Source organism: Pseudophryne corroboree, chromosome 2 (genome assembly GCF_028390025.1).
Source record: "Pseudophryne corroboree isolate aPseCor3 chromosome 2, aPseCor3.hap2, whole genome shotgun sequence".
NCBI classification, from domain to species: Eukaryota; Metazoa; Chordata; class Amphibia; order Anura; family Myobatrachidae; genus Pseudophryne; species Pseudophryne corroboree.
The window spans coordinates 488,989,147-489,010,530 of NC_086445.1; the positions used below are offsets into that span (position 1 = coordinate 488,989,147).

A 21,384-nucleotide genomic window follows, 5' to 3' on the forward strand; every position below is an offset into this window, starting at 1 on the left:
AGAAAAAAGAAGCTACAGACTCCACTGGCTAGGAGGGCTGTGTTTAGGTAAAGCAATGAAACCACAAAATTGAGTTAAAGATGGAATGATCTCTAGTGGTGATCACTGGCCAAACACGTTCCCTAAAGGGTCAAAGGCATAGAGAGATCCTTCTGATGGCATAAGCACCAGTAGAAATCTTAATCCTCCTGTGGCTGCAGTGGGAATTATATTATATAATGATAAATAGAGAGAGAGAGAGAGAGAGAGAGAGAGAGAGAGAGAGAGAGAGAGAGAGAGAGAGAGAGAGAGAGATAATCTTCGAAGTATTCACAGCGCTTCACTTTTTCCACATTTTGTTATGTTACAGCCTGATTCCAAACTGGAATAAATTAATTTTTTCCATCAAAATTCTACACACCCCATAATGACAACGTGAAAAAAAAGTTTTAGATTTTTGCTAATTTGTTAAAAATAAAAAACTAAGAAACCACATGTACATAATTATTCACAGCCTTTGCGCAATACTTTGTTGATGCACCTTTGGCAGCAATTACAGCCTCAAGTCTTTTTGAATATGATGCCACCAGTTTGGCACACCTATCTTTGGGCAGTTTCGCCCATTCCTCTTTGCAGCACCTCTCAAGTTCCATCAAGTTGGATGGGAAGAGTCAATGCACAGCCATTTTCAGATCTCTCCAGAGATATTCAAATCGGATTGAAGTCTGGGACACTCAAGGACATTCACAGAGTTGTCCTGAAGCCACTCCTTTGATATCTTGGCTGTCTGTTTAGGGTCGTTGTCCTGCTGAAAAATGAACCGTCGCCCCAGTCAGAGGTCAAGAGCGCTCTGGAGCAGGTTTTCACCCAGGATGTGTCTGTACATTGCTGCATTCATCTTTCCCTCTATCCTGACTAGTCTACCAGTTCCTGCGCTGAAAAACATCCCCACAGCATGATGCTGCCACCACCATGCTTCATTGTAAGGATGGTATTGGCCTGGTGAGGAGCGGTGCCTAATTTCCTCCAAACATAACGCCTGGTATTCACACAAAACAGTTCAATATTTGTCTCATCAGGCCAGAGAATTTTGTTTCTCATGGTCTGAGAGTCCTTCAGGTACATTTTAGCAAACTCCAGGTGGGCTGCCATGTGCTTTTTATTAAGGAGTGGCTTCTGTCTGGCCACTCTACCATACAGGCCTGATTGGTGGATTGCTGCAGAGATGGTTGTCCTTCCGGAAGGTTCTCCTCTCTCCACAGTGGAATGCTGTAGCTCTGACAGAGTGACCATCGGGTTCTTAATTTCCTCCCTGACTAGGGCCCTTCTACCCCGATCGCTCAGTTTAGACGGCCGGCCGGCCAGCTCTAGGAAGAGTCCTGGTGGTTCCGTACTTCATCCATTTACAGATAATGGAGGCAACTGTGCTCATTAGGACCTTCAAAGCAGCAGATATTTTTCTGTACCGTTCCCCAGATTTGTGCCTCTAGACCACAGGTTCTCAAACTCTGTCCTCAGGACCCCACACAGTGCATGTTTTGCAGGTCTCCTCACAGAATCACAAGTGAAATAATTAGCTCCACCTGTGGACCTTTTAAAATGTGTCAGTGAGTAATTACTACACCTGTGCACTTGCTCGGTTACCTGCAAAAGATGCACTGTGTGGGGTCTTGAGGACAGAGTTTGAGAACCACTGCTCAAGCCAATCCCGTCTCTGAGGTCTATAGACAATTCCTTTGACTTCATGCTTGGTTTGTGCTCAGACATGTACTGTCAAGTGTGGGATCTTATATAGACAAGTGTATGCCTTTCCAAATCATGTCCAATCAACTGAATTTACTACATGTGGACTCCAATGAAGCTGTAGGAACATATCAAGGATGATCCGTGGAAACAGGATGCACCCGAGCTCAATTTTGAGCTTCATTGCAAAGGCTGTGAATACTTATGTATATGTAATTTCTTAGTTTTTTTATTTTTAATAAATTTGTGAAAATCACACAAAAAAAAACTTTTCACGTCACGCAATCATTATGGGGTATTGTGTGTAGAATTCTGAGTGAAAAAATTAATTTATTCCGTTTCAGAATAAGCCTGTAACATAAAATGTGGAAAAAATAAAGTGCTATATAACACACACACACACACATATATATATATCCATACAAATACAACACCATAGTTGGAGAAACATGAAAAGCTAAGACTTTAAAAACGAATATGATCTTTCCTCTCCTCTGAGCTGATTAATAGTCTAATGAAGCACATATTAGTTACTATCCAGAGAATGCTCAGTCAGCATGAAGCAAAGTCAGGCCAATTGGGTGTAGTCTGTTTGGTAGCTGTCCAACGGAACTTGTAAATCGGATATCTCACCCTCTTGGTTAAAGATGGTGGGATACGGGGTGTCCAAATGCAAGTGATAACAGCTGGACGTGTTTCGCTATGGAAATCACATCACAGCTTCTTCATCACCAAGTATCAAATACTTAACAGAGTTCCCCCACATACACATTAATTAGGTGCATGGGTGACACTTGTGTAAAAAGTAGCATGAACAACCAATCAAGAACTAGATCAAGTTATTCAGAGGTTAATCTTACATTTATTAATATGCAGGACACAATACTATTTATGCAAATAAGCTCTGATAATAGATACACAAATAGATACACTGTACATTGATTTAAATGTTAAACAGTGCTGAGCACTGACTTTGTTTGAGCAGCTGTGTCCCTCCCACACATACCCCAGGCACACACTCTCTACGTTTTATAAATGGATAATAAACCACAGATTTTCATCCCAACCTAAATATGTCAAGGATTGGGAATTAGATCTTGCGGGTTTAGTGACCACAGATGATTGGGAAGATATCTATAATAATACTTTCTCATTAACTACCAATGTGATGGTTTTGGAGACTCACTACAAAGTGCTTACAAGGTGGTATAGATGCCCAAATCTCCTTGCGAAAATTTACCCCGGAGTACCCAACACATGTTGGAGATGCGGGATAGCAGTGGGCACCCCCCTTCATATATGGTGGGAATGCTCTCTCCTTCAACCATATTGGCACAAAGTGGTGGAGACAGCTAGCATTATTCTTGGTGAGGATTTACCCTCCTGTCCTAGTTTTTGGTTATTAAATCTTACGCGTACACCCAGATATCAACTCAAGAAATCACTACTTCGCCATATTTTGAGTGCCTCTAAGGCAGTTATCCCAGTACACTGGAAATCTACAGTGACTCCCACTATGAAAGAGTGGACCGCCCGCCTAGATCACTATATGGCAATGGAGGACCTCATTTTGTCACTGGAAGTGAGAAACACATCCTTTACTGCTACTTGGAGCCCATGGCTGGAATATAAAGCGACAACCCATTATAAATCTTCTCTTTAAGAGATACCTCCCCTTTTTTTTTTTTTTATTAATCTCAAGTAGTCCCCTGAAGATACGTTAAAGGCTCCTTAGGTTGGGAGGAGAGAACCCCCCCCCCCCCCCTCTAAATCTTTTTGCAAACGCTATCTTTCTCTTCCCTCCTCTATTCTGGGAGTAACTTTACTCCTTATCTCTTTGCTTTTTTCTCTCTCTCTTGTTTTCCATCTTTCCTTTCCTTCTTCCGTTTCTTCCTTTTTGATTTAAGTAGTTGTAATTCTTGTAATGTTTTTTTTTTTTTTTTGAGATACGATATGTTTGTGGATATGCGATATTCCCTTTACGGGTCTCTTTAATGTACACGGTTTTGAGAACTTCTTGACGCTGTATCTCTGATGTTACTATGTGATGTTTAGTTGTTTGTTTGTTTGTTTGTTTTTTCAAATTTTCAATAAAAATTTATTTGCAAAAAAAAAAAAATGTTAAACAGTGCTGAGGAAGAGTTCAGAGGAAGGGTTATATTTTATATACACAAATTTAGCTTTGCATCAGTTGTATAATAGTATTTATATTACATTGAAATAGTTTTATCTTAAAAAAATGATTTTACTGTACTATTAGTGCCGTTACATTCACATTTATGTTAACCATAGGCCTGATTCAGAGATGATTTTAGTTTAGGGGGTCTGTAAATGCGCAGATGCAGAACTGTACATGTGCACATCTCCTGCGAGATTACATGCAGTACCCACAAGCTGCAGCGAAGTTTGAGGGAGGCACTGCCTGCATTTCCAGAAAATGGGGCACATAGGCCTGTTTTCTGGTAGTGGCAGGTCCAGTGTCTGCATCTTCCGACACAGATTTACTGAACGCGCTAGCAGGAAGGAGGTGGCCATTCTGAGTAAGCTAAGGTGATGGTGATCCCATGCTGCATCTTTGGATACAGCACTCGGATCTTTGATGCTGGCAGGAGGTGTATATTTTTTCTTCAGTCTGCCTCTGCGGGCATTAGTATATTAGCACACAGCAGCTTTGCCCAAACATGCAGCTACAGTGCAAAAGCGTCCATCTCTGGATCAGGCCCCATGTCGGCAGTATAACGTTACCCATGATCATAAGGCATTATGTTTACAGTAACATTACAACCGTGTTGGCATACCTGACGTGGACATGGTCCTGTCCACATATAGTTTCTCAACGTACTCACTGTGGACAAACTGAACACATTTCTTATTTCCTTAAAAACCTCCAGAATTATAATTGTTACATCCATTATATCCGTCCATGGCAGCCATTTTAGAGATTGCTGAAATTGTAGCTTGACGCTGTGGATAGGCGGATTTAACTTCCAGATGGCTGGAAGTTAAAAAGTTTTGTTTTCTAGCTTGAAGCACCATGCCAGACTCCATCGCTCATCAACCATGGTCACCGAGTCTCCTCATCATTAAACAGAGCGTGTCAAAGGAATTAGTCACTGGAGAAGAAGATCTGTGGGAAGTGGCAGAGGGCATGTCTGTTCTAGGCAGACTCCAAGCTACTGCAAACCATGGACAATAATGCCAAAATAGAAGAAACACTGGACTCCATTCACTCTCTACGTATTTTTCACAAGGTATGGGAAAATAAGTGGCAAAGAAAGAACACATACCCTAGGCGGAAATTCCATTGCAATAGAGCATCAACGGAGCATGAATTGCTTCCATCCTGATGCCCCTGTGATGGGGGAAAAACAAGAATTTACTTACCGATAATTCTATTTCTCATAGTCCGTAGTGGATGCTGGGACTCCGTCAGGACCATGGGGAATAGCGGGCTCCGCAGGAGACAGGGCACATCTAAATAAAGCTTTTAGGATCACATGGTGCGTACTGGCTCCTCCCCCTATGACCCTCCTCCAAGTCTCAGTTAGGTACTGTGCCCGGACGAGCGTACACAATAAGGAAGGATCTTGAATCCCGGGTAAGACTCATACCAGCCACACCAATCACACCGTACAACTTGTGATCTGAACCCAGTTAACAGTATGATAACAAAAAACGAAGTAGCCTCTGAAAAGATGGCTCACAACAATAGTAATAACCCGATCTTTGTAACAATAACTATGTACAAGTATTGCAGACAATCCGCACTTGGGATGGGTGCCCAGCATCCACTACGGACTATGAGAAATAGAATTATCGGTAAGTAAATTCTTATTTTCTCTAACGTCCTAGTGGATGCTGGGACTCCGTCAGGACCATGGGGATTATACCAAAGCTCCCAAACGGGCGGGAGTGCGCGGATGACTCTGCAGCACCGAATGAGAGAACTCCAGGTCCTCCTTAGCCAGAGTATCAAATTTGTAAAATTTTACAAACGTGTTCTCCCCTGACCACGTAGCTGCTCGGCAAAGTTGTAATGCCGAGACCCCTCGGGCAGCCGCCCAAGATGAGCCCACTTTCCTTGTGGAGTGGGCCTTTACAGATTTAGGCTGTGGCAGGCCTGCCACAGAATGTGCAAGTTCAATTGTGCTACAGATCCAACGTGCAATCGTCTGTTTAGACGCAGGAGCACCCATCTTGTTGGGTGCATACAATATAAACAACGAGTCAGATTTTCTGACTCCAGCTGTCCTTGAAATATATATTTTTAATGCTCTGACAACGTCCAGTAACTTGGAGTCCTCCAAGTCGCTAGTAGCCGCAGGCACCACAATAGGCTGGTTCAAGTGAAAAGCCGAAACCACCTTAGGGAGAAAATGAGGACGTGTCCGCAGTTCTGCCCTGTCCGAATGGAAAATCAGATATGGGCTTTTGTATGATAAAGCCGCCAACTCTGAAACTCTCCTGGCTGAAGCCAGGGCCAATAGCATGGTTACCTTCCATGTAAGGTATTTTAAATCTACCGATTTTAGAGGCTCAAACCAATGAGATTTGAGAAAATTCAAAACTACGTTCAAATCCCACGGTGCCACTGGAGGCACTATTGGGGGTTGTATATGTAGTACACCTTTGACAAAAGTTTGTACTTCAGGCACTGATGCCAATTCCTTCTGGAAGAAGATTGATAAGGCCGAAATTTGAACTTTAATGGACCCCAATTTTAGGCCCATAGACAATCCTGCTTGCAGGAAATGTAAGAATCGACCCAATTGAAATTCTTCCGTTGGAGCCTTCTTGGCCTCACACCACGCAACATATTTCCGCCAAATGCGGTGATAATGTTGTACAGTCACTTCCTTCCTAGCCTTAATCAAGGTAGGAATAACTTCCTCTGGAATGCCCTTTTCTTTTAGAATCCGGCGTTCAACCGCCATGCCGTCAAACGCAGACGCGGTAAGTCTTGGAACATACAAGGTCCCTGCTGAAGCAGATCCCTTCTTAGAGGTAGAAGCCACGGATCCTCCGTGAGCATCTCTTGAAGTTCCGGATACCAAGTTCTTCTTGGCCAGTCCGGAGCCACCAGTATTGTTCTTACTCCTCTTTTCCGTATAATTCTCAGTACCTTTGGTATGAGAGGCAGAGGAGGGAACACATAGACTGACTGGTACACCCACGGTGTTACCAGAGCGTCCACAGCTATTGCCTGAGGGTCTCTTGACCTGGCGCAATATCTGTCCAATTTTTTGTTGAGGCGAGACGCCATCATGTCCACCTTTGGTTTTTCCCAACGGTTCACAATCATGTGGAAGACTTCTGGATGAAGTCCCCACTCTCCCGGGTGAAGGTCGTGTCTGCTGAGGAAGTCTGCTTCCCAGTTGTCCACTCCCGGGATGAACACTGCTGACAGTGCTATGACATGATTCTCCGCCCAGCGCAGAATCCTTGCAGCTTCTGTCATTGCTCTTCTGCTTCTCGTGCCGCCTTGTCGGTTTACGTGGGCGACTGCCGTGATGTTGTCCGACTGGATCAACACCGGCTGACCCTGAAGCAGCGATTTTGCCAGGCTTAGAGCATTGTAGATCGCTCTTAGCTCCAGTATATTTATGTGAAGGGACGTCTCCAGGTTTGACCACACGCCCTGGAAGTTTCTTCCCTGTGTGACTGCTCCCCAGCCTCGTAGGCTGGCATCCGTAGTCACCAGGACCCAGTCCTGTATGCCGAATCTGCGGCCCTCTAACAGATGGGCACTCTGCAACCACCACAGGAGAGACAACCTTGTTCTTGGTGACAGTGTTATCCGCTGATGCATGTGCAGATGCGATCCGGACCATTTGTCCAGCAGATCCCACTGAAATGTCCGTGCATGGAATCTGCCGAATGGAATCGCTTCGTAAGAAGCCACCATCTTTCCCAGGACTCTTGTGCATTGATGTACTGACACAGTTCCTGGTTTTAGGAGGTTCCTGACAAGTTCGGATAACTCCCTTGCTTTCTCCTCCGGGAGAAACACCTTTTTCTGAACCGTGTCCAGAATCATTCCCAGGAACAGCAGACGAGTTGTCGGGGTCAATTGAGATTTTGGAAGATTCAGAATCCACCCGTGTTGCTGAAGCACTACCTGGGTTAGTGCTACACCGACTTCCAGCTGTTCTCTGGACTTTGCCCTTATCAGGAGATCGTCCAAGTAAGGGATAATTAATACGCCTTTTCTTCGTAGAAGAACCATCATTTCGGTCATTACCTTGGTAAAGACCCGAGGGGCCGTGGACAAACCAAACGGCAGCGTTTGAAACTGATAATGACAGTCTTGTATCACGAACCTGAGATACCCTTGGTGTGAGGGGTAAATTGGGACATGCAGATAAGCATCTTTTATGTCCAGGGACACCATGAAGTCCCCTTCTTCCAGATTCGCTATCACTGCTCTGAGTGACTCCATCTTGAACTTGAATTTCTGTATGTACAGGTTCAAGGATTTCAGGTTTAGAATAGGTCTTACCGAACCGTCTGGCTTCGGTACCACAAATAGTGTGGAATAATACCCCTTTCCCTGTTGTAGGAGGGGTACCTTGACTATCACCTGCTGAGAATACAGCTTGTGAATGGCTTCCAAAACCGACGTCCTTTCTGAGGGAGACGTTGGTAAAGCAGACTTTAGGAACCGGCGAGGGGGAGACCTTTCGAACTCCAACATGTAACCCTGAGATATTATCTGCAGGATCCACGGGTCCACTTGTGAGCGAGCCCACTGATTGCTGAAAATCTTGAGTCGACCCCCCACCGCTCCTGAGTCCGCTTGTAAAGCCCCAGCGTCATGCTGATGGCTTTGTAGAACCCGGGGCGGGCTTCTGGTCCTGGGCAGGGGCTGCTTGCTGCCCTCTCTTACCCTTTCCTCTGCCTCGCGGCAGATAAGACTGTCCTTTTGGTCGCTTGTTTTTATAGGAGCGAAAGGACTGCGGCTGAAAAGACGGTGTCTTTTTCTGTTGGGAGGGGGTCTGAGGTAAAAAAGTGGATTTGCCGGCAGTTGCCGTGGCCACCAGGTCCGAAAGACCGACCCCAAATAATTCCTCTCCTTTATATGGCAATACTTCCATATGCCTTTTGGAATCCGCATCACCTGACCACTGTCGCGTCCATAAACTTCTTCTGGCAGATATGGACATCGCGCTTACTCTTGATGCTAGACTACAAATATCCCTCTGAGCATCTCGCATATAAAGAAAAGCATCCTTTAATTGCTCTAGAGTCAATAAAATACTGTCCCTATCCAGGGTATCAATATTTTCAGTCAGAGAATCCAACCACACTACCCCAGCACTGCACATCCAGGCTGAGGCTATTGCCGGTCGCAGTATAACACCAGTATGTGTGTATATACTCTTCAGTGTAGTTTCCAGCCTCCTATCTGCTGGATCCTTGAGGGCGGCCGTATCAGGAGACGGCAACGCCACTTGCTTTGATAAACGTGTGAGCGCCTTATCCACCCTAGGGGGTGTTTCCCAGCGCGCCCTAACCTCTGGTGGGAAAGGGTATAATGCCAATAACTTCTTGGAAATTAGCAGTTTTCTATCTGGGTTAACCCACGCTTCGTCACACACGTCATTCAATTCCTCTGATTCTGGAAAAGCTACAGGTAGTTTTTTCACCCCCCACATAATACCCCTTTTTGAGGTACCAGCAGTATCAGAGATCTGCAAAGCCTCCTTCATTGCCGTGATCATATAACGTGTGGCCCTATTGGAAAATACGTTTGTTTCTTCACCGTCGACACTAGATTCATCTGTGTCGGTACCCGTGTCGACTGACTGAGGTAAGGGACGTTTTACAGCCCCTGACGGTGTCTGAGACGCCTGAGCCGGTACTAACTGGTTTTCCGGCCGTCTCATTTCGTCAACTGACTTTTGTAATGTGCTAACATTATCACGTAATTCCATAACTAAAGCCATCCATTCCGGTGTCGACTCCCTAGGGGGTGACATCACCATTACCGGCAATTGCTCTGCCTCCACACCAACATCGTCCTCATACATGTCGACACACACGTACCGACACACAGCAGCCACACAGGGAATGCTCTAATCGAAGACAGGACCCTCTTAGCCCTTTGGGGAGACAGAGGGAGAGTTTGCCAGCACACACCAAAAACGCTATAAATGTATATAAACAACCCTAGAAGGTGTTGTTTTTGATATAAGCGCTTTTAATATATCAATATCGCCAAATTATGCCCCCCTTCTCTTTGTTACCCTGTTTCTGTAGTGCAGTGCAGGGGAGAGTCCTGGGAGCCTTCCTCACCAGCGGAGCTGAGCAGGAAAATGGCGCTGAGTGCTGAGGAGAATAAGCTCCGCCCCTTTTTCGGCGGGCTTTTCTCCCGGGTTTTAAGAAAACTGGCCTGGGTTAAATACATACATATAGCCTTAATGGCTATATGTGATGTATTTATTTTGCCACTAAAGGTATTTAATATTGCTGCCCAGGGCGCCCCCAGCAGCGCCCTGCACCCTCCGTGACTGAATCAGTGAGACGTGTAGCAACAATGGCGCACAGCTGCAGTGCTGTGCGCTACCTTCATGAAGACTGAGGAGTCTTCTGCCGCCTGCTTTCCGGACCTCCGTCTTCAGCGTCTGTAAGGGGGATCGGCGGCGCGGCTCCGGGACGAACCCCAGGAGGACCTGTGTTCCGACTCCCTCTGGAGCTAAGTGTCCAGTAGCCTAAGACTCCAATCCATCCTGCACGCAGGTGAGTTGGAAATCTCTCCCCTAAGTCCCTCGATGCAGTGATCCTGTTGCCAGCAGGACTCACTGAGATTTAAACCTAAAAAAACTTTGTCTAAGCAGCTCTTTAGGAGAGCCACCTAGATTGCACCCTTCTCGGACGGGCACAAAAACCTAACTGAGGCTTGGAGGAGGGTCATAGGGGGAGGAGCCAGTACGCACCATGTGATCCTAAAAGCTTTATTTAGATGTGCCCTGTCTCCTGCGGAGCCCGCTATTCCCCATGGTCCTGACGGAGTCCCAGCATCCACTAGGACGTTAGAGAAAACAACTTAGTGACCTTGGTGTTCCGTACTGGTCACAATCAGATCTCTTTGCAGAAGTCTGAACTGGACTAGAAAATAAAAGACTTCTTTGTGAAATGTACATTCTCCAGGATGGATATGACCGCAACTGAAATACTTGACTATGCGGATGCTTTTATCAAATGGTCTTCTGCCCTAGACATAAATGCAGACATCTCCACTACCAAGGCCCCGCTGCTGGTGCCTTACCAGTTTATGAAAGCAACTATTGTTTGATTAAAGAAAAAGAATCATGAGTGGTTTGTGTTATAGAAAAAGCTTAGAAACATGTCAGTGCCCTTATCTTTGGAATGTCTGCATGTCGTTGCCTCTTCCTATAGCGCTGGAATAGCCAAATTATTTAATTGATACGGACACAAGCAGAGAGATTAAAGATGTGATCCAGGGAAGTTGATCTGCTTTCCCAAGACATTTATTTATGACGGGAGAGAGTATGTCTGGGACTGGTATGTCAGATGCTCCGGGGCATATTGACTAAAGCGTCTAAAAATAAAAAGTGGTGATGTTGCCCAGAGCAACCAGATTCTGTCTATCATTTTCTAGGACGCAATAGAGAAATTATAGAATCTGATTGGTTGCTATCGGCAACATCACTACTTTTTTAGAAGCTTTAGTAAATTTACCCCTCAGTTTTAAAGAGTCTTTCCTCTGGCAAAGACATTTATGAAGTGTCTACCTGTACTCCCAAAAACTGGAAAAGAACAAGGTTTACCATATTGATGATCCAGCCACGTTCCTGTAAGAACATAATCTTTGCGGCATTTGTTCAGGCTATGTCTTAAAACCTTATTACAAGACAAGAGCAGAAAGTAATGCCCTCTTTCTTGAGAGCAGTCATGAGGACCACTAATAATTTGTTAAAGGTCCTTAGGAGATGTAGACAGCCTGAATGGGAGAAATGTGAACTGTAAGGGACGACCGAACAAAAAATCTGAGGAATATATGATATTGAGATTACATGCAGAAATGCCTTGCATGAACGAGTTCCAAAAGAGAAAATACTGACAGGGACTTCAGAAAAACTTTCACTGTGGGTACTGAGTGGGACTTGATTTTGCAGCCTTTACTGATAACTTTGCGCACTCCGCAATCCTGAAAAGAAAGAATCCACATATCTTCATCATTTTAAATCCTGCCACCCATAGGATTTAAATTAGGAGACTGAGCTCGGAGAAAGTTATTGAGAGGGCTTTGACTCAGACCTCACTTAAGTCTGAAGGGATGAAAAGGTTGTACAGGAACCATATTGCTGGCAGTAGTGCTCCCCAGGCCAATAGCCTGTGCTGCCCTGAATTGCTGTCGGAAGGAATTGCTGTTTTCTGGTGTTACAGTTTAAAAAAATGTGTCCATGGCAATCTTTTGAATAATTGCATTTTATCACCTAAAGAGAAGTGCTTTCAAATAGAATTATGTCCAGACGATTCTTCGATTGCAGGTCTGCCACCCAAAGACTCAGGCCGAGGGTTCTTCTGGAGATCACAGTTGAAGCCATACTAGCAATATAACTAATTGTATACTGTGACACCTCAAAGGAATTTCATCACTTTCTTCATGATGTTGATGCTTTTCAGCAGATACAGTCTATCAATTTTATACGGACTATGACATTTCTCATGCAAATCCTTATGCTGGACAGCAGTGTCTAAACCAAGTGACAAGCCAAAGGATAGCCACATTACATTTCAGTAAGGTTCTTGAGAAAAAAAATTTTTTTAAACTATTTAACCTTTTTCTATCCACATGATCTTTCAACGAGTATCCATCTTTAATAGTGAGCTTGGCCAAAACACTACAGCCACATTTAGCTGCTATAGCTTACTATTCAATACTTTGCATGACTTATTCGCTACAGAGTGGAGGAAACGTCTGTTCTCTGGCCTATAAACAGACTGGTTATATAAATTTGACTGCACATAATGTCTGTACAAAATGAAGTAAACTAAAAAAACATATTGCCTAAGCTGTCCACAGCCAAACCGGTTTACTGAAATTTAGTAAAATAACCCTGAAGGACAATTTACTGTAAAATGTATGTTGTCACTATAAACATATACTAATGTTTTATCATTCACCTGATGCTCTACTTCTTGCAATAATGATTCCAGTAGCTCAGTTTCTTGTGTCAGAGAGGTCTTCTGGCCTAAAGATGAAATCAGCATCAAGTCACATAGTTGTACACCGGCATCGACATTTGAAAATATAAAATATATATATATATATATATATATATATATATATATATATATATATATATAAAAACAATGTGCTTTGGGAACAGGAGAGCAGCCATTACTGACTAGTAAGTATGCTGGCTGTCTCTCTTATCTCTAGCAATCAGTGGAACCACCCAGAAGCCTACCTAATCACAGCACTGGCTGTCTATATATTAAAAAACGGCAAGCTGCACTCTTGCCCAGTGAGTGGCTAGTAAGACATTTGGAAACTAAAGAAATAATAGTGTAGTGTCTAATTCTGCTGGTTACTGGTACTTATGGCCCAGCTTTGCTGTTAGAGTGGTTATGATGAAACTAGTTACAAGCCCACCAAAATGACGGACCAAACCAGTAATGTAAGCACTGGCATCTGTGCACGCCAGAACAGATCAACAGTTGAATTGCTCTGTCAGGCGCCATCTAGTGGCTGCCAGCATGCAAAACACTCAAATTCCCCTAATAAAGATGAGGAGCAGCATTTCCTTTTATTATATAGAATACACAATTCCAAATTACGAACACCAGTCAAAAACGCTTTCTTCTTTAACTACAAGCTTAGTAGTTAAAATCCTACACAGCTTTATTACTGCTCACTAGCTGATAATGGGCAAACCTGTGTACGTATGTACGTACGTGTGTGTGTGTGTGGGGGGGGGGGATTTCCAATTGCCCTGGTTAGGGGTTCAAATCATGCCCAAAATATCAGTAGTACATTATACGATTTTAATAGTGCTAAAGCAATAACATGCAGGACGGAACTGAGCAGCAGCTTTTATTACTTAAGCTGGGTATGTATTATACAATTATCTGGCAGCTATCTGCCAGATCTGACTGGTTGGTATGCAAATTTGGTAATGTATGGGAGCAAATGACAATCGACCCTTTCCTCCCAAACACTGGAAAACGGATAAAAACGGTTGTTCAGACAAAATGGTTAAATCCGTGATTAACCAATTTGTATGAAAGACCATTTTTAACCGTTTTCCAGCGTTTAGGAGCAAATGGTCAATTGTCATTTGCTCTCATCCATTACCAAATTTTCAATTCAACCAGCCAGATCTGGAAGATGATCTACCAGATAACTGTATTGTGTATGCCCATCTTAAGTCTGTGTGTTAAACAGAGCGCTCAATAAGTGCACCGGCACAGAGAATCCAGAGAGCACCTGCTGACGAGAAAAAACCACACTCAGGTTATTCCACACCACATCAACACAGGTTTCAGACTGACAGTTTCAGATTGTGGTGAAATTTGGTATAATAAATGCTGCCGCGGGTGTAAAGAAAATAGGTTCAACGGTTTTGGAGTTATATGCTTATAAAGCTGCACTTTTTCCATGAAAAATGTGCTATTAATGTTTTTTAAATTGCACTTGCAGCTCACCTAATTGAGCTAGGGAGTTGGACAATGTCTCATTTTAAATCTCTTGTTATGGACATTCATCTGATATATAAGAGCAGTATGTTTCCATAAAAAATAAAAAATGTTTTAAAACAAAACTGAGCATCTTAGCTATGCTATTATTTCAGACTGTCTGGAACACAACACAGTGGCCGTCTACTGCTTCCAGAGGAAACTTATACTTGTTGTAGAATAAATTAGAAAAATCACCAAAAAAAAGATTTTCTACTTTTCCGATGCATCTGCCGCTTTTTCCAAATGTGACACAAATGGTCCAGGGACAGCTTAGGTTTGAGTGGGCTTAACTTAGTGACCAAATGGCTTTTCTTCACTATTTAAAGCCCACCCAAAACTATCCTGTCCTTGGACCACTTGTAGTGGACCAGGAAAATGTAAACCGAGGGCCCATTCAACACAATTTAAGTGTTTTTCCACATGGAGTATCTTTCCACTGTAGTTTATGCACCTGCACAGAAGTGGGAGCAGGCGCTGTTTGTAGAATGTCGTCCCCAAACACACCTCAACAGGAACGTGCACTCCTCTAATGTAGTGAGCTGGAAAAAATATTGTTTATTGATTTTTAAATACAATTTTCATGAATCACTGAAAAATGAAAGCTTATAGCAAGTGATTCCATCATGATCCCAAAATAAAATTTAGAGATTTATTAACAACAGTATGAACAATTTTTTATTTTTTTTAAATCTGTAAAATATTGGCTTTTTGAGAAAAACAAAACGTAGTTTTTGAAAAAAAAAATTATGGAAATATACTGCTGTTATATATCCAATTAAAGCCCATAAAAAGATGTTTAAAATGAGACCTTGTCCAACTCCATGGCATAATGAGGTGAGCTGCAAGTGCCATTTATAAAAAAAAAAATAATAGCACATTTTTCATTAAAAGAAAGCAACTTTAAAAAGGCATATACAGTAACTTCAAAACCATTGAACATATCAGCCTAAGAATTGGCCGGGTTTCTTTACACCCATGGCAGCATTTAGAATACCAAATTTTATTATAATCTGAAAAGGTCAGTTTGAAACCTGTGTTGATTTGATGTGGAATAACCCAATTGTCTAAACATGGGGTGAGATAATCTGTGTTTAGAGAAGATCAGATCTACATTTTTTCTACATTCTGCACAGCATAAGGAAGATCAAATGGAAAATTATAACAAACAGATTTAACTGGAGTACAAGTGGTAGATTTGCTTAAGTGAGGCATTTCAAATGTGGAGCTGTTGCCCATAGCAACCAATCCGATTCTATTTATCATTTAGCACCTTCTAAAAGAGAACCACCAGAATATGATTGGATGCTATGGGCAACATCTCAACTTTTGTAAACCCGCACTTTAGTAAATATACCTCCAAGGTTCTAGTAAAGGCATACTCAGGCTCGCCAGTGACCAGGTAACAATTCCAAAATAAATACAGAAAAACCCTAGATTCAATTTTAGATTGCGACAGCACTTTACCCAAAAAAGCAGGGAGCATAAGGCAATAAGATCAACAGAACAATGTGTTCAATCAAACTTGAGAGCTCTCTGCCAGCATTTGCATGACATTATCTATGTACGTTCACACAGTTTATCTGAAGTCCTGCTTCCACCACTTTATTGCCATACCCATAAGAGTAATGAGCTTGTTTTTGAGTTGGGTGTCTAGTCTGGCAATCATCATCTCCACAGCATTGCGAATCTCTCTAACACGTTCATCCTTGGCCCCTCGTACAGCCTCCACATTCCGCTCCTGTAACACAAAGTCTCCTTGTTTGCAAACTAGAAGTTTATTTTTAATGGTTCAATTATTTCCAAAACATATTTGATTGTGTTCTTAAAAAGTACAGGTTAATAAAATGTTTGGTTTTACACTTGGCCTTATTTTTTCTTACAAATACATTTCCTGACAGCACCAACATAGCCAATGACTTAATATCATATATATATATATATATATATATATATATATATATATATATATATATATATATATATATATATATATATAATAAGAATTTACTTACCGATAATTCTATTTCTCATAGTCCGTAGTGGATGCTGGGGACTCCGAAAGGACCATGGGGAATAGCGGCTCCGCAGGAGACTGGGCACAAAAGTAAAAGCTTTAGGACTACCTGGTGTGCACTGGCTCCTCCCCCTATGACCCTCCTCCAAGCCTCAGTTAGGATACTGTGCCCGGACGAGCGTACACAATAAGGAAGGATTTTGAATCCCGGGTAAGACTCATACCAGCCACACCAATCACACCGTACAACTTGTGATTTGAACCCAGTTAACAGCATGATAACAGAGGAGCCTCTGAAAAAATGGCTCACAACAATAATAACCCGATTTTTGTAACAATAACTATGTACAAGTATTGCAGACAATCCGCACTTGGGATGGGCGCCCAGCATCCACTACGGACTATGAGAAATAGAATTATCGGTAAGTAAATTCTTATTTTCTCTAACGTCCTAGTGGATGCTGGGGACTCCGAAAGGACCATGGGGATTATACCACAGCTCCCAAACGGGCGGGAGAGTGCGGATGACTCTGCAGCACCGAATGAGAGAACTCCAGGTCCTCCTCAGCCAGGGTATCAAATTTGTATAATTTTGCAAACGTATTTGCCCCTGACCAAGTAGCTGCTCGGCAAAGTTGTAAAGCCGAGACCCCTCGGGCAGCCGCCCAAGATGAGCCCACTTTCCGTGTGGAATGGGCTTTTACAGATTTTGGCTGTGGCAGGCCTGCCACAGAATGTGCAAGCTGAATTGTACTACAAATCCAACGAGCAATCGTCTGCTTAGAAGCAGGGGCACCCAGCTTGTTGGGTGCATACAGGATAAACAGCGAGTCAGATTTTCTGACTCCAGCCGTCCTGGAAACATATATTTTCAGGGCCCTGACTACGTCCAGCAACTTGGAATCCTCCAAGTCCCTAGTAGCCGCAGGCACCACAATAGGCTGGTTTAAGTGAAATGCTGAAACCACCTTAGGGAGAAATTGAGGACGAGTCCTCAATTCTGCCCTATCCGTATGAAAAATTAGGTAAGGGTTTTTATAGGATAAAGCCGCCAATTCTGATACACGCCTGGCTGAAGCCAGGGCTAACAGCATTACCACTTTCCACGTGAGATATTTTAAGTCCACAGTGGTGAGTGGTTCAAACCAATATGATTTTAGGAATCCCAAAACTACATTGAGATCCCAAGGTGCCACTGGAGGCACAAAAGGAGGCTGTATATGCAGTACCCCCTTGACAAACGTCTGAACTTCAGGAACTGAAGCTAGTTCTTTTTGGAAGAATATTGACAGGGCCGAAATTTGAACCTTAATGGACCCTAATTTGAGGCCCATAGACAGTCCTGTTTGCAGGAAATGCAGGAATCGACCCAGTTGAAATTCCTCTGTAGGGGCCTTCCTGGCCTCACACCACGCAACATATTTACGCCAAATACGGTGATAATGTTGCACAGTTACATCCTTCCTGGCTTTGATCAGGGTAGGGATAACTTCATCCGGAATGCCTTTTTCCTTCAGGATCCGGCGTTCAACCGCCATGCCGTCAAACGCAGCCGCGGTAAGTCTTGGAACAGACATGGTCCCTGCTGGAGCAGGTCCTTTCTTAGAGGTAGAGGCCACGGGTCTTCCGTGAGCATCTCTTGAATTTCCGGGTACCAAGTCCTTCTTGGCCAATCCGGAGCCACGAGTATAGTCTTTACACCTCTCCTTCTTATGATTCTCAGTACCTTGGGTATGAGAGGCAGAGGAGGGAACACATATACTGACTGGTACACCCACGGTGTTACCAGAGCGTCCACAGCTATTGCCTGAGGGTCCCTTGACCTGGCGCAATATCTGTCCAGTTTTTTGTTGAGGCGGGACGCCATCATGTCCACCTTTGGTTTTTCCCAACGGTTCACAATCATGTGGAAGACTTCTGGGTGAAGTCCCCACTCCCCCGGGTGAAGATTGTGTCTGCTGAGGAAGTCTGCTTCCCAGTTGTCCACTCCCGGAATGAACACTGCTGACAGTGCTATCACATGATTTTCCGCCCAGCGAAGAATCCTTGCAACTTCCGTCATTGCCCTCCTGCTTCTTGTGCCGCCCTGTCTGTTTACGTGGGCGACTGCCGTGATGTTGTCCGACTGGATCAACACCGGCTGACCCTGAAGCAGAGGCCTTGCCTGACTTAGGGCATTGTAAATGGCCCTTAGTTCCAGGATATTTATGTGAAGTGACGTTTCCATGCTTGACCACAAGCCCTGGAAATTTTTTCCCTGTGTGACTGCTCCCCAGCCTCTCAGGCTGGCATCCGTGGTCACCAGGACCCAATCCTGAATGCCGAATCTGCGGCCTTCTAGGAGATGAGCACTCTGTAACCACCACAGGAGAGACACTCTTGTCCTTGGAGACAGGGTTATCCGCTGATGCATTTGAAGATGCGATCCGGACCATTTGTCCAGCAGATCCCACTGAAAAGTTCTTGCGTGGAATCTGCCGAATGGAATCGCTTCGTAAGAAGCCACCATCTTTCCCAGGACCCTTGTGCATTGATGCACTGACACTTGGCCTGGTCTTAGGAGGTTCCTGACTAGGTCGGATAACTCCCTGGCTTTCTCCTCCGGGAGAAACACCTTTTTCTGTACTGTGTCCAGAATCATCCCTAGGAACAGCAGACGTGTCGTCGGAATCAGCTGCGATTTTGGAATATTTAGAATCCATCCGTGCTGTCGTAGTACTACTTGAGATAGTGCTACTCCGACCTCCAACTGTTCTCTGGACCTTGCCCTTATCAGGAGATCGTCCAAGTAAGGGATAATTAAGACGCCTTTTCTTCGAAGAAGAATCATCATTTCGGCCATTATCTTGGTAAAGACCCGGGGTGCCGTGGACAATCCAAACGGCAGCGTCTGAAACGGATAGTGACAGTTCTGTACCACAAACCTGAGGTACCCTTGGTGAGAAGGGCAAATTGGGACATGGAGGTAAGCATCCTTGATGTCCAGAGACACCATATAGTCCCCTTCTTCCAGGTTCGCTATCACTGCTCTGAGTGACTCCATCTTGAACTTGAACCTTTTTATGTAAGTGTTCAAGGATTTCAGATTTAAAATGGGTCTCACCGAGCCGTCCGGCTTCGGTACCACAAACAGCGTGGAATAATACCCTTTTCCCTGTTGTAGGAGGGGTACCTTGATTATCACCTGCTGGGAATACAGCTTGTGAATGGCTTCCAATACCGCCTCCCTGTCGGGGGGAGACGTTGGTAAAGCAGACTTCAGGAACCGGCGAGGGGGAGACGTCTCGAATTCCAATTTGTACCCCTGAGATACTACCTGCAGGATCCAGGGGTCCACTTGCGAGTGAGCCCACTGCGCGCTGAAATTCTTGAGACGGGCCCCCACCTTGCCTGAGTCCGCTTGTAAGGCCCCAGCGTCATGCTGAGGACTTGGCAGAAGCGGGGGAGGGCTTCTGTTCGTGGGAAGAGGCTGTCTGCTGCAGTCTTTTTCCCCTTCCTCTGCCCCGGGGCAGATATGAGTGGCCTTTTGCCCGCTTGCCCTTATGGGGACGAAAGGACTGAGCCTGAAAAGACGGTATCTTTTTCTGCTGAGAGGTGACCTGGGGTAAAAAGGTGGATTTCCCAGCCGTTGCCACCAGGTCCGATAGACCGACCCCAAATAACTCCTCCCCTTTATACGGCAATACTTCCATATGCCGTTTGGAATCCGCATCACCTGACCACTGTCGCGTCCATAACCCTCTTCTGGCAGAAATGGACATCGCACTTACTCTTGATGCCAGAGTGCAAATATCCCTCTGTGCATCTCGCATATATAGAAATGCATCCTTTAAATGCTCTATAGTCAATAATATATTGTCCCTGTCCAGGGTATCAATATTTTCAGTCAGGGAATCCGACCAAGCCACCCCAGCACTGCACATCCAGGCTGAGGCGATTGCTGGTCGCAGTATAATACCAGTATGTGTGTATATACTTTTTAGGATATTTTCCAGCTTCCTATCAGCTGGTTCCTTGAGGGCGGCCGTATCAGGAGACGGTAACGCCACTTGTTTTGATAAGCGTGTGAGCGCCTTATCTACCCTAGGGGGTGTTTCCCAAAGTGCCCTAACCTCTGGTGGGAAAGGGTATAATGCCAATAATTTTTTAGAAATTAGCAGTTTTTTATCGGGGGAAACCCACACTTCATCACACACCTCATTTAATTCATCTGATTCAGGAAAAACTACGGGTAGTTTTTTCACACCCCACATAATACCCTTTTTTGTGGTACTTGTAGTATCAGAAATGTTCAAAACCTCCTTCATTGCCGTGATCATGTAACGTGTGGCCCTACTGGAAAATACGTTTGTTTCCTCACCGTCGACACTGGAGTCAGTGTCCGTGTCAGTGTCTGTATCAACCTGAGGTAACGGGCGTTTTAGAGCCCCTGACGGTGTTTGAGACGCCTGCACAGGTATTAATTGATTTGCCGGCTGTCTCATGTCGTCAACAGTCTTTTGTAAAGTGCTGACACTATCACGTAATTCTTTCCATAAGACCATCCAGTCAGGTGTCGACTCCCTAGGGGGTGACATCACTAACACAGGCAATTGCTCCGCCTCCACACCATTTTCCTCCTCATACATGTCGACACAACGTACCGACACACAGCACACACACAGGGAATGCTCTGACAGAGGACAGGACCCCACTAGCCCTTTGGGGAGACAGAGGGAGAGTTTGCCAGCACACACCAGAGCGCTATATATATATATAGGGATAACCTTATATAAGTGTTTTTCCCTGATATAGCTGCTGTATATATTTATCTGCCAAATTAGTGCCCCCCCTATCTTGTTTTACCCTGTTTCTGTAGTACAGGACTGCAGGGGAGAGTCAGGGAGCCTTCCTCCAACGGAGCTGTGAGGAAAAAATGGCGCCAGTGTGCTGAGGAGATA

The 21,384-nt window shown here is 44.3% G+C and overlaps 1 protein-coding gene across 5 annotated transcripts in view; it reads right to left on the reverse strand.

Annotated features, from left to right (window-relative positions):
- The window catches only part of TRIM37 (tripartite motif containing 37), a 436,939-nt gene that overhangs the window by 322,225 nt on the left and 93,330 nt on the right, over window positions 1-21,384 (reverse strand). For all 5 annotated transcript variants that reach the window (XM_063953906.1, XM_063953907.1, XM_063953909.1 and 2 more), the window contains 2 exons: window positions 16,045-16,168; window positions 12,874-12,941 (listed from right to left, as the gene is read on the reverse strand). In XM_063953906.1, the coding sequence (XP_063809976.1) occupies window positions 12,874-12,941; window positions 16,045-16,168 (192 nt within the window). The remainder of the gene's footprint in view (window positions 1-12,873; window positions 12,942-16,044; window positions 16,169-21,384) is intronic.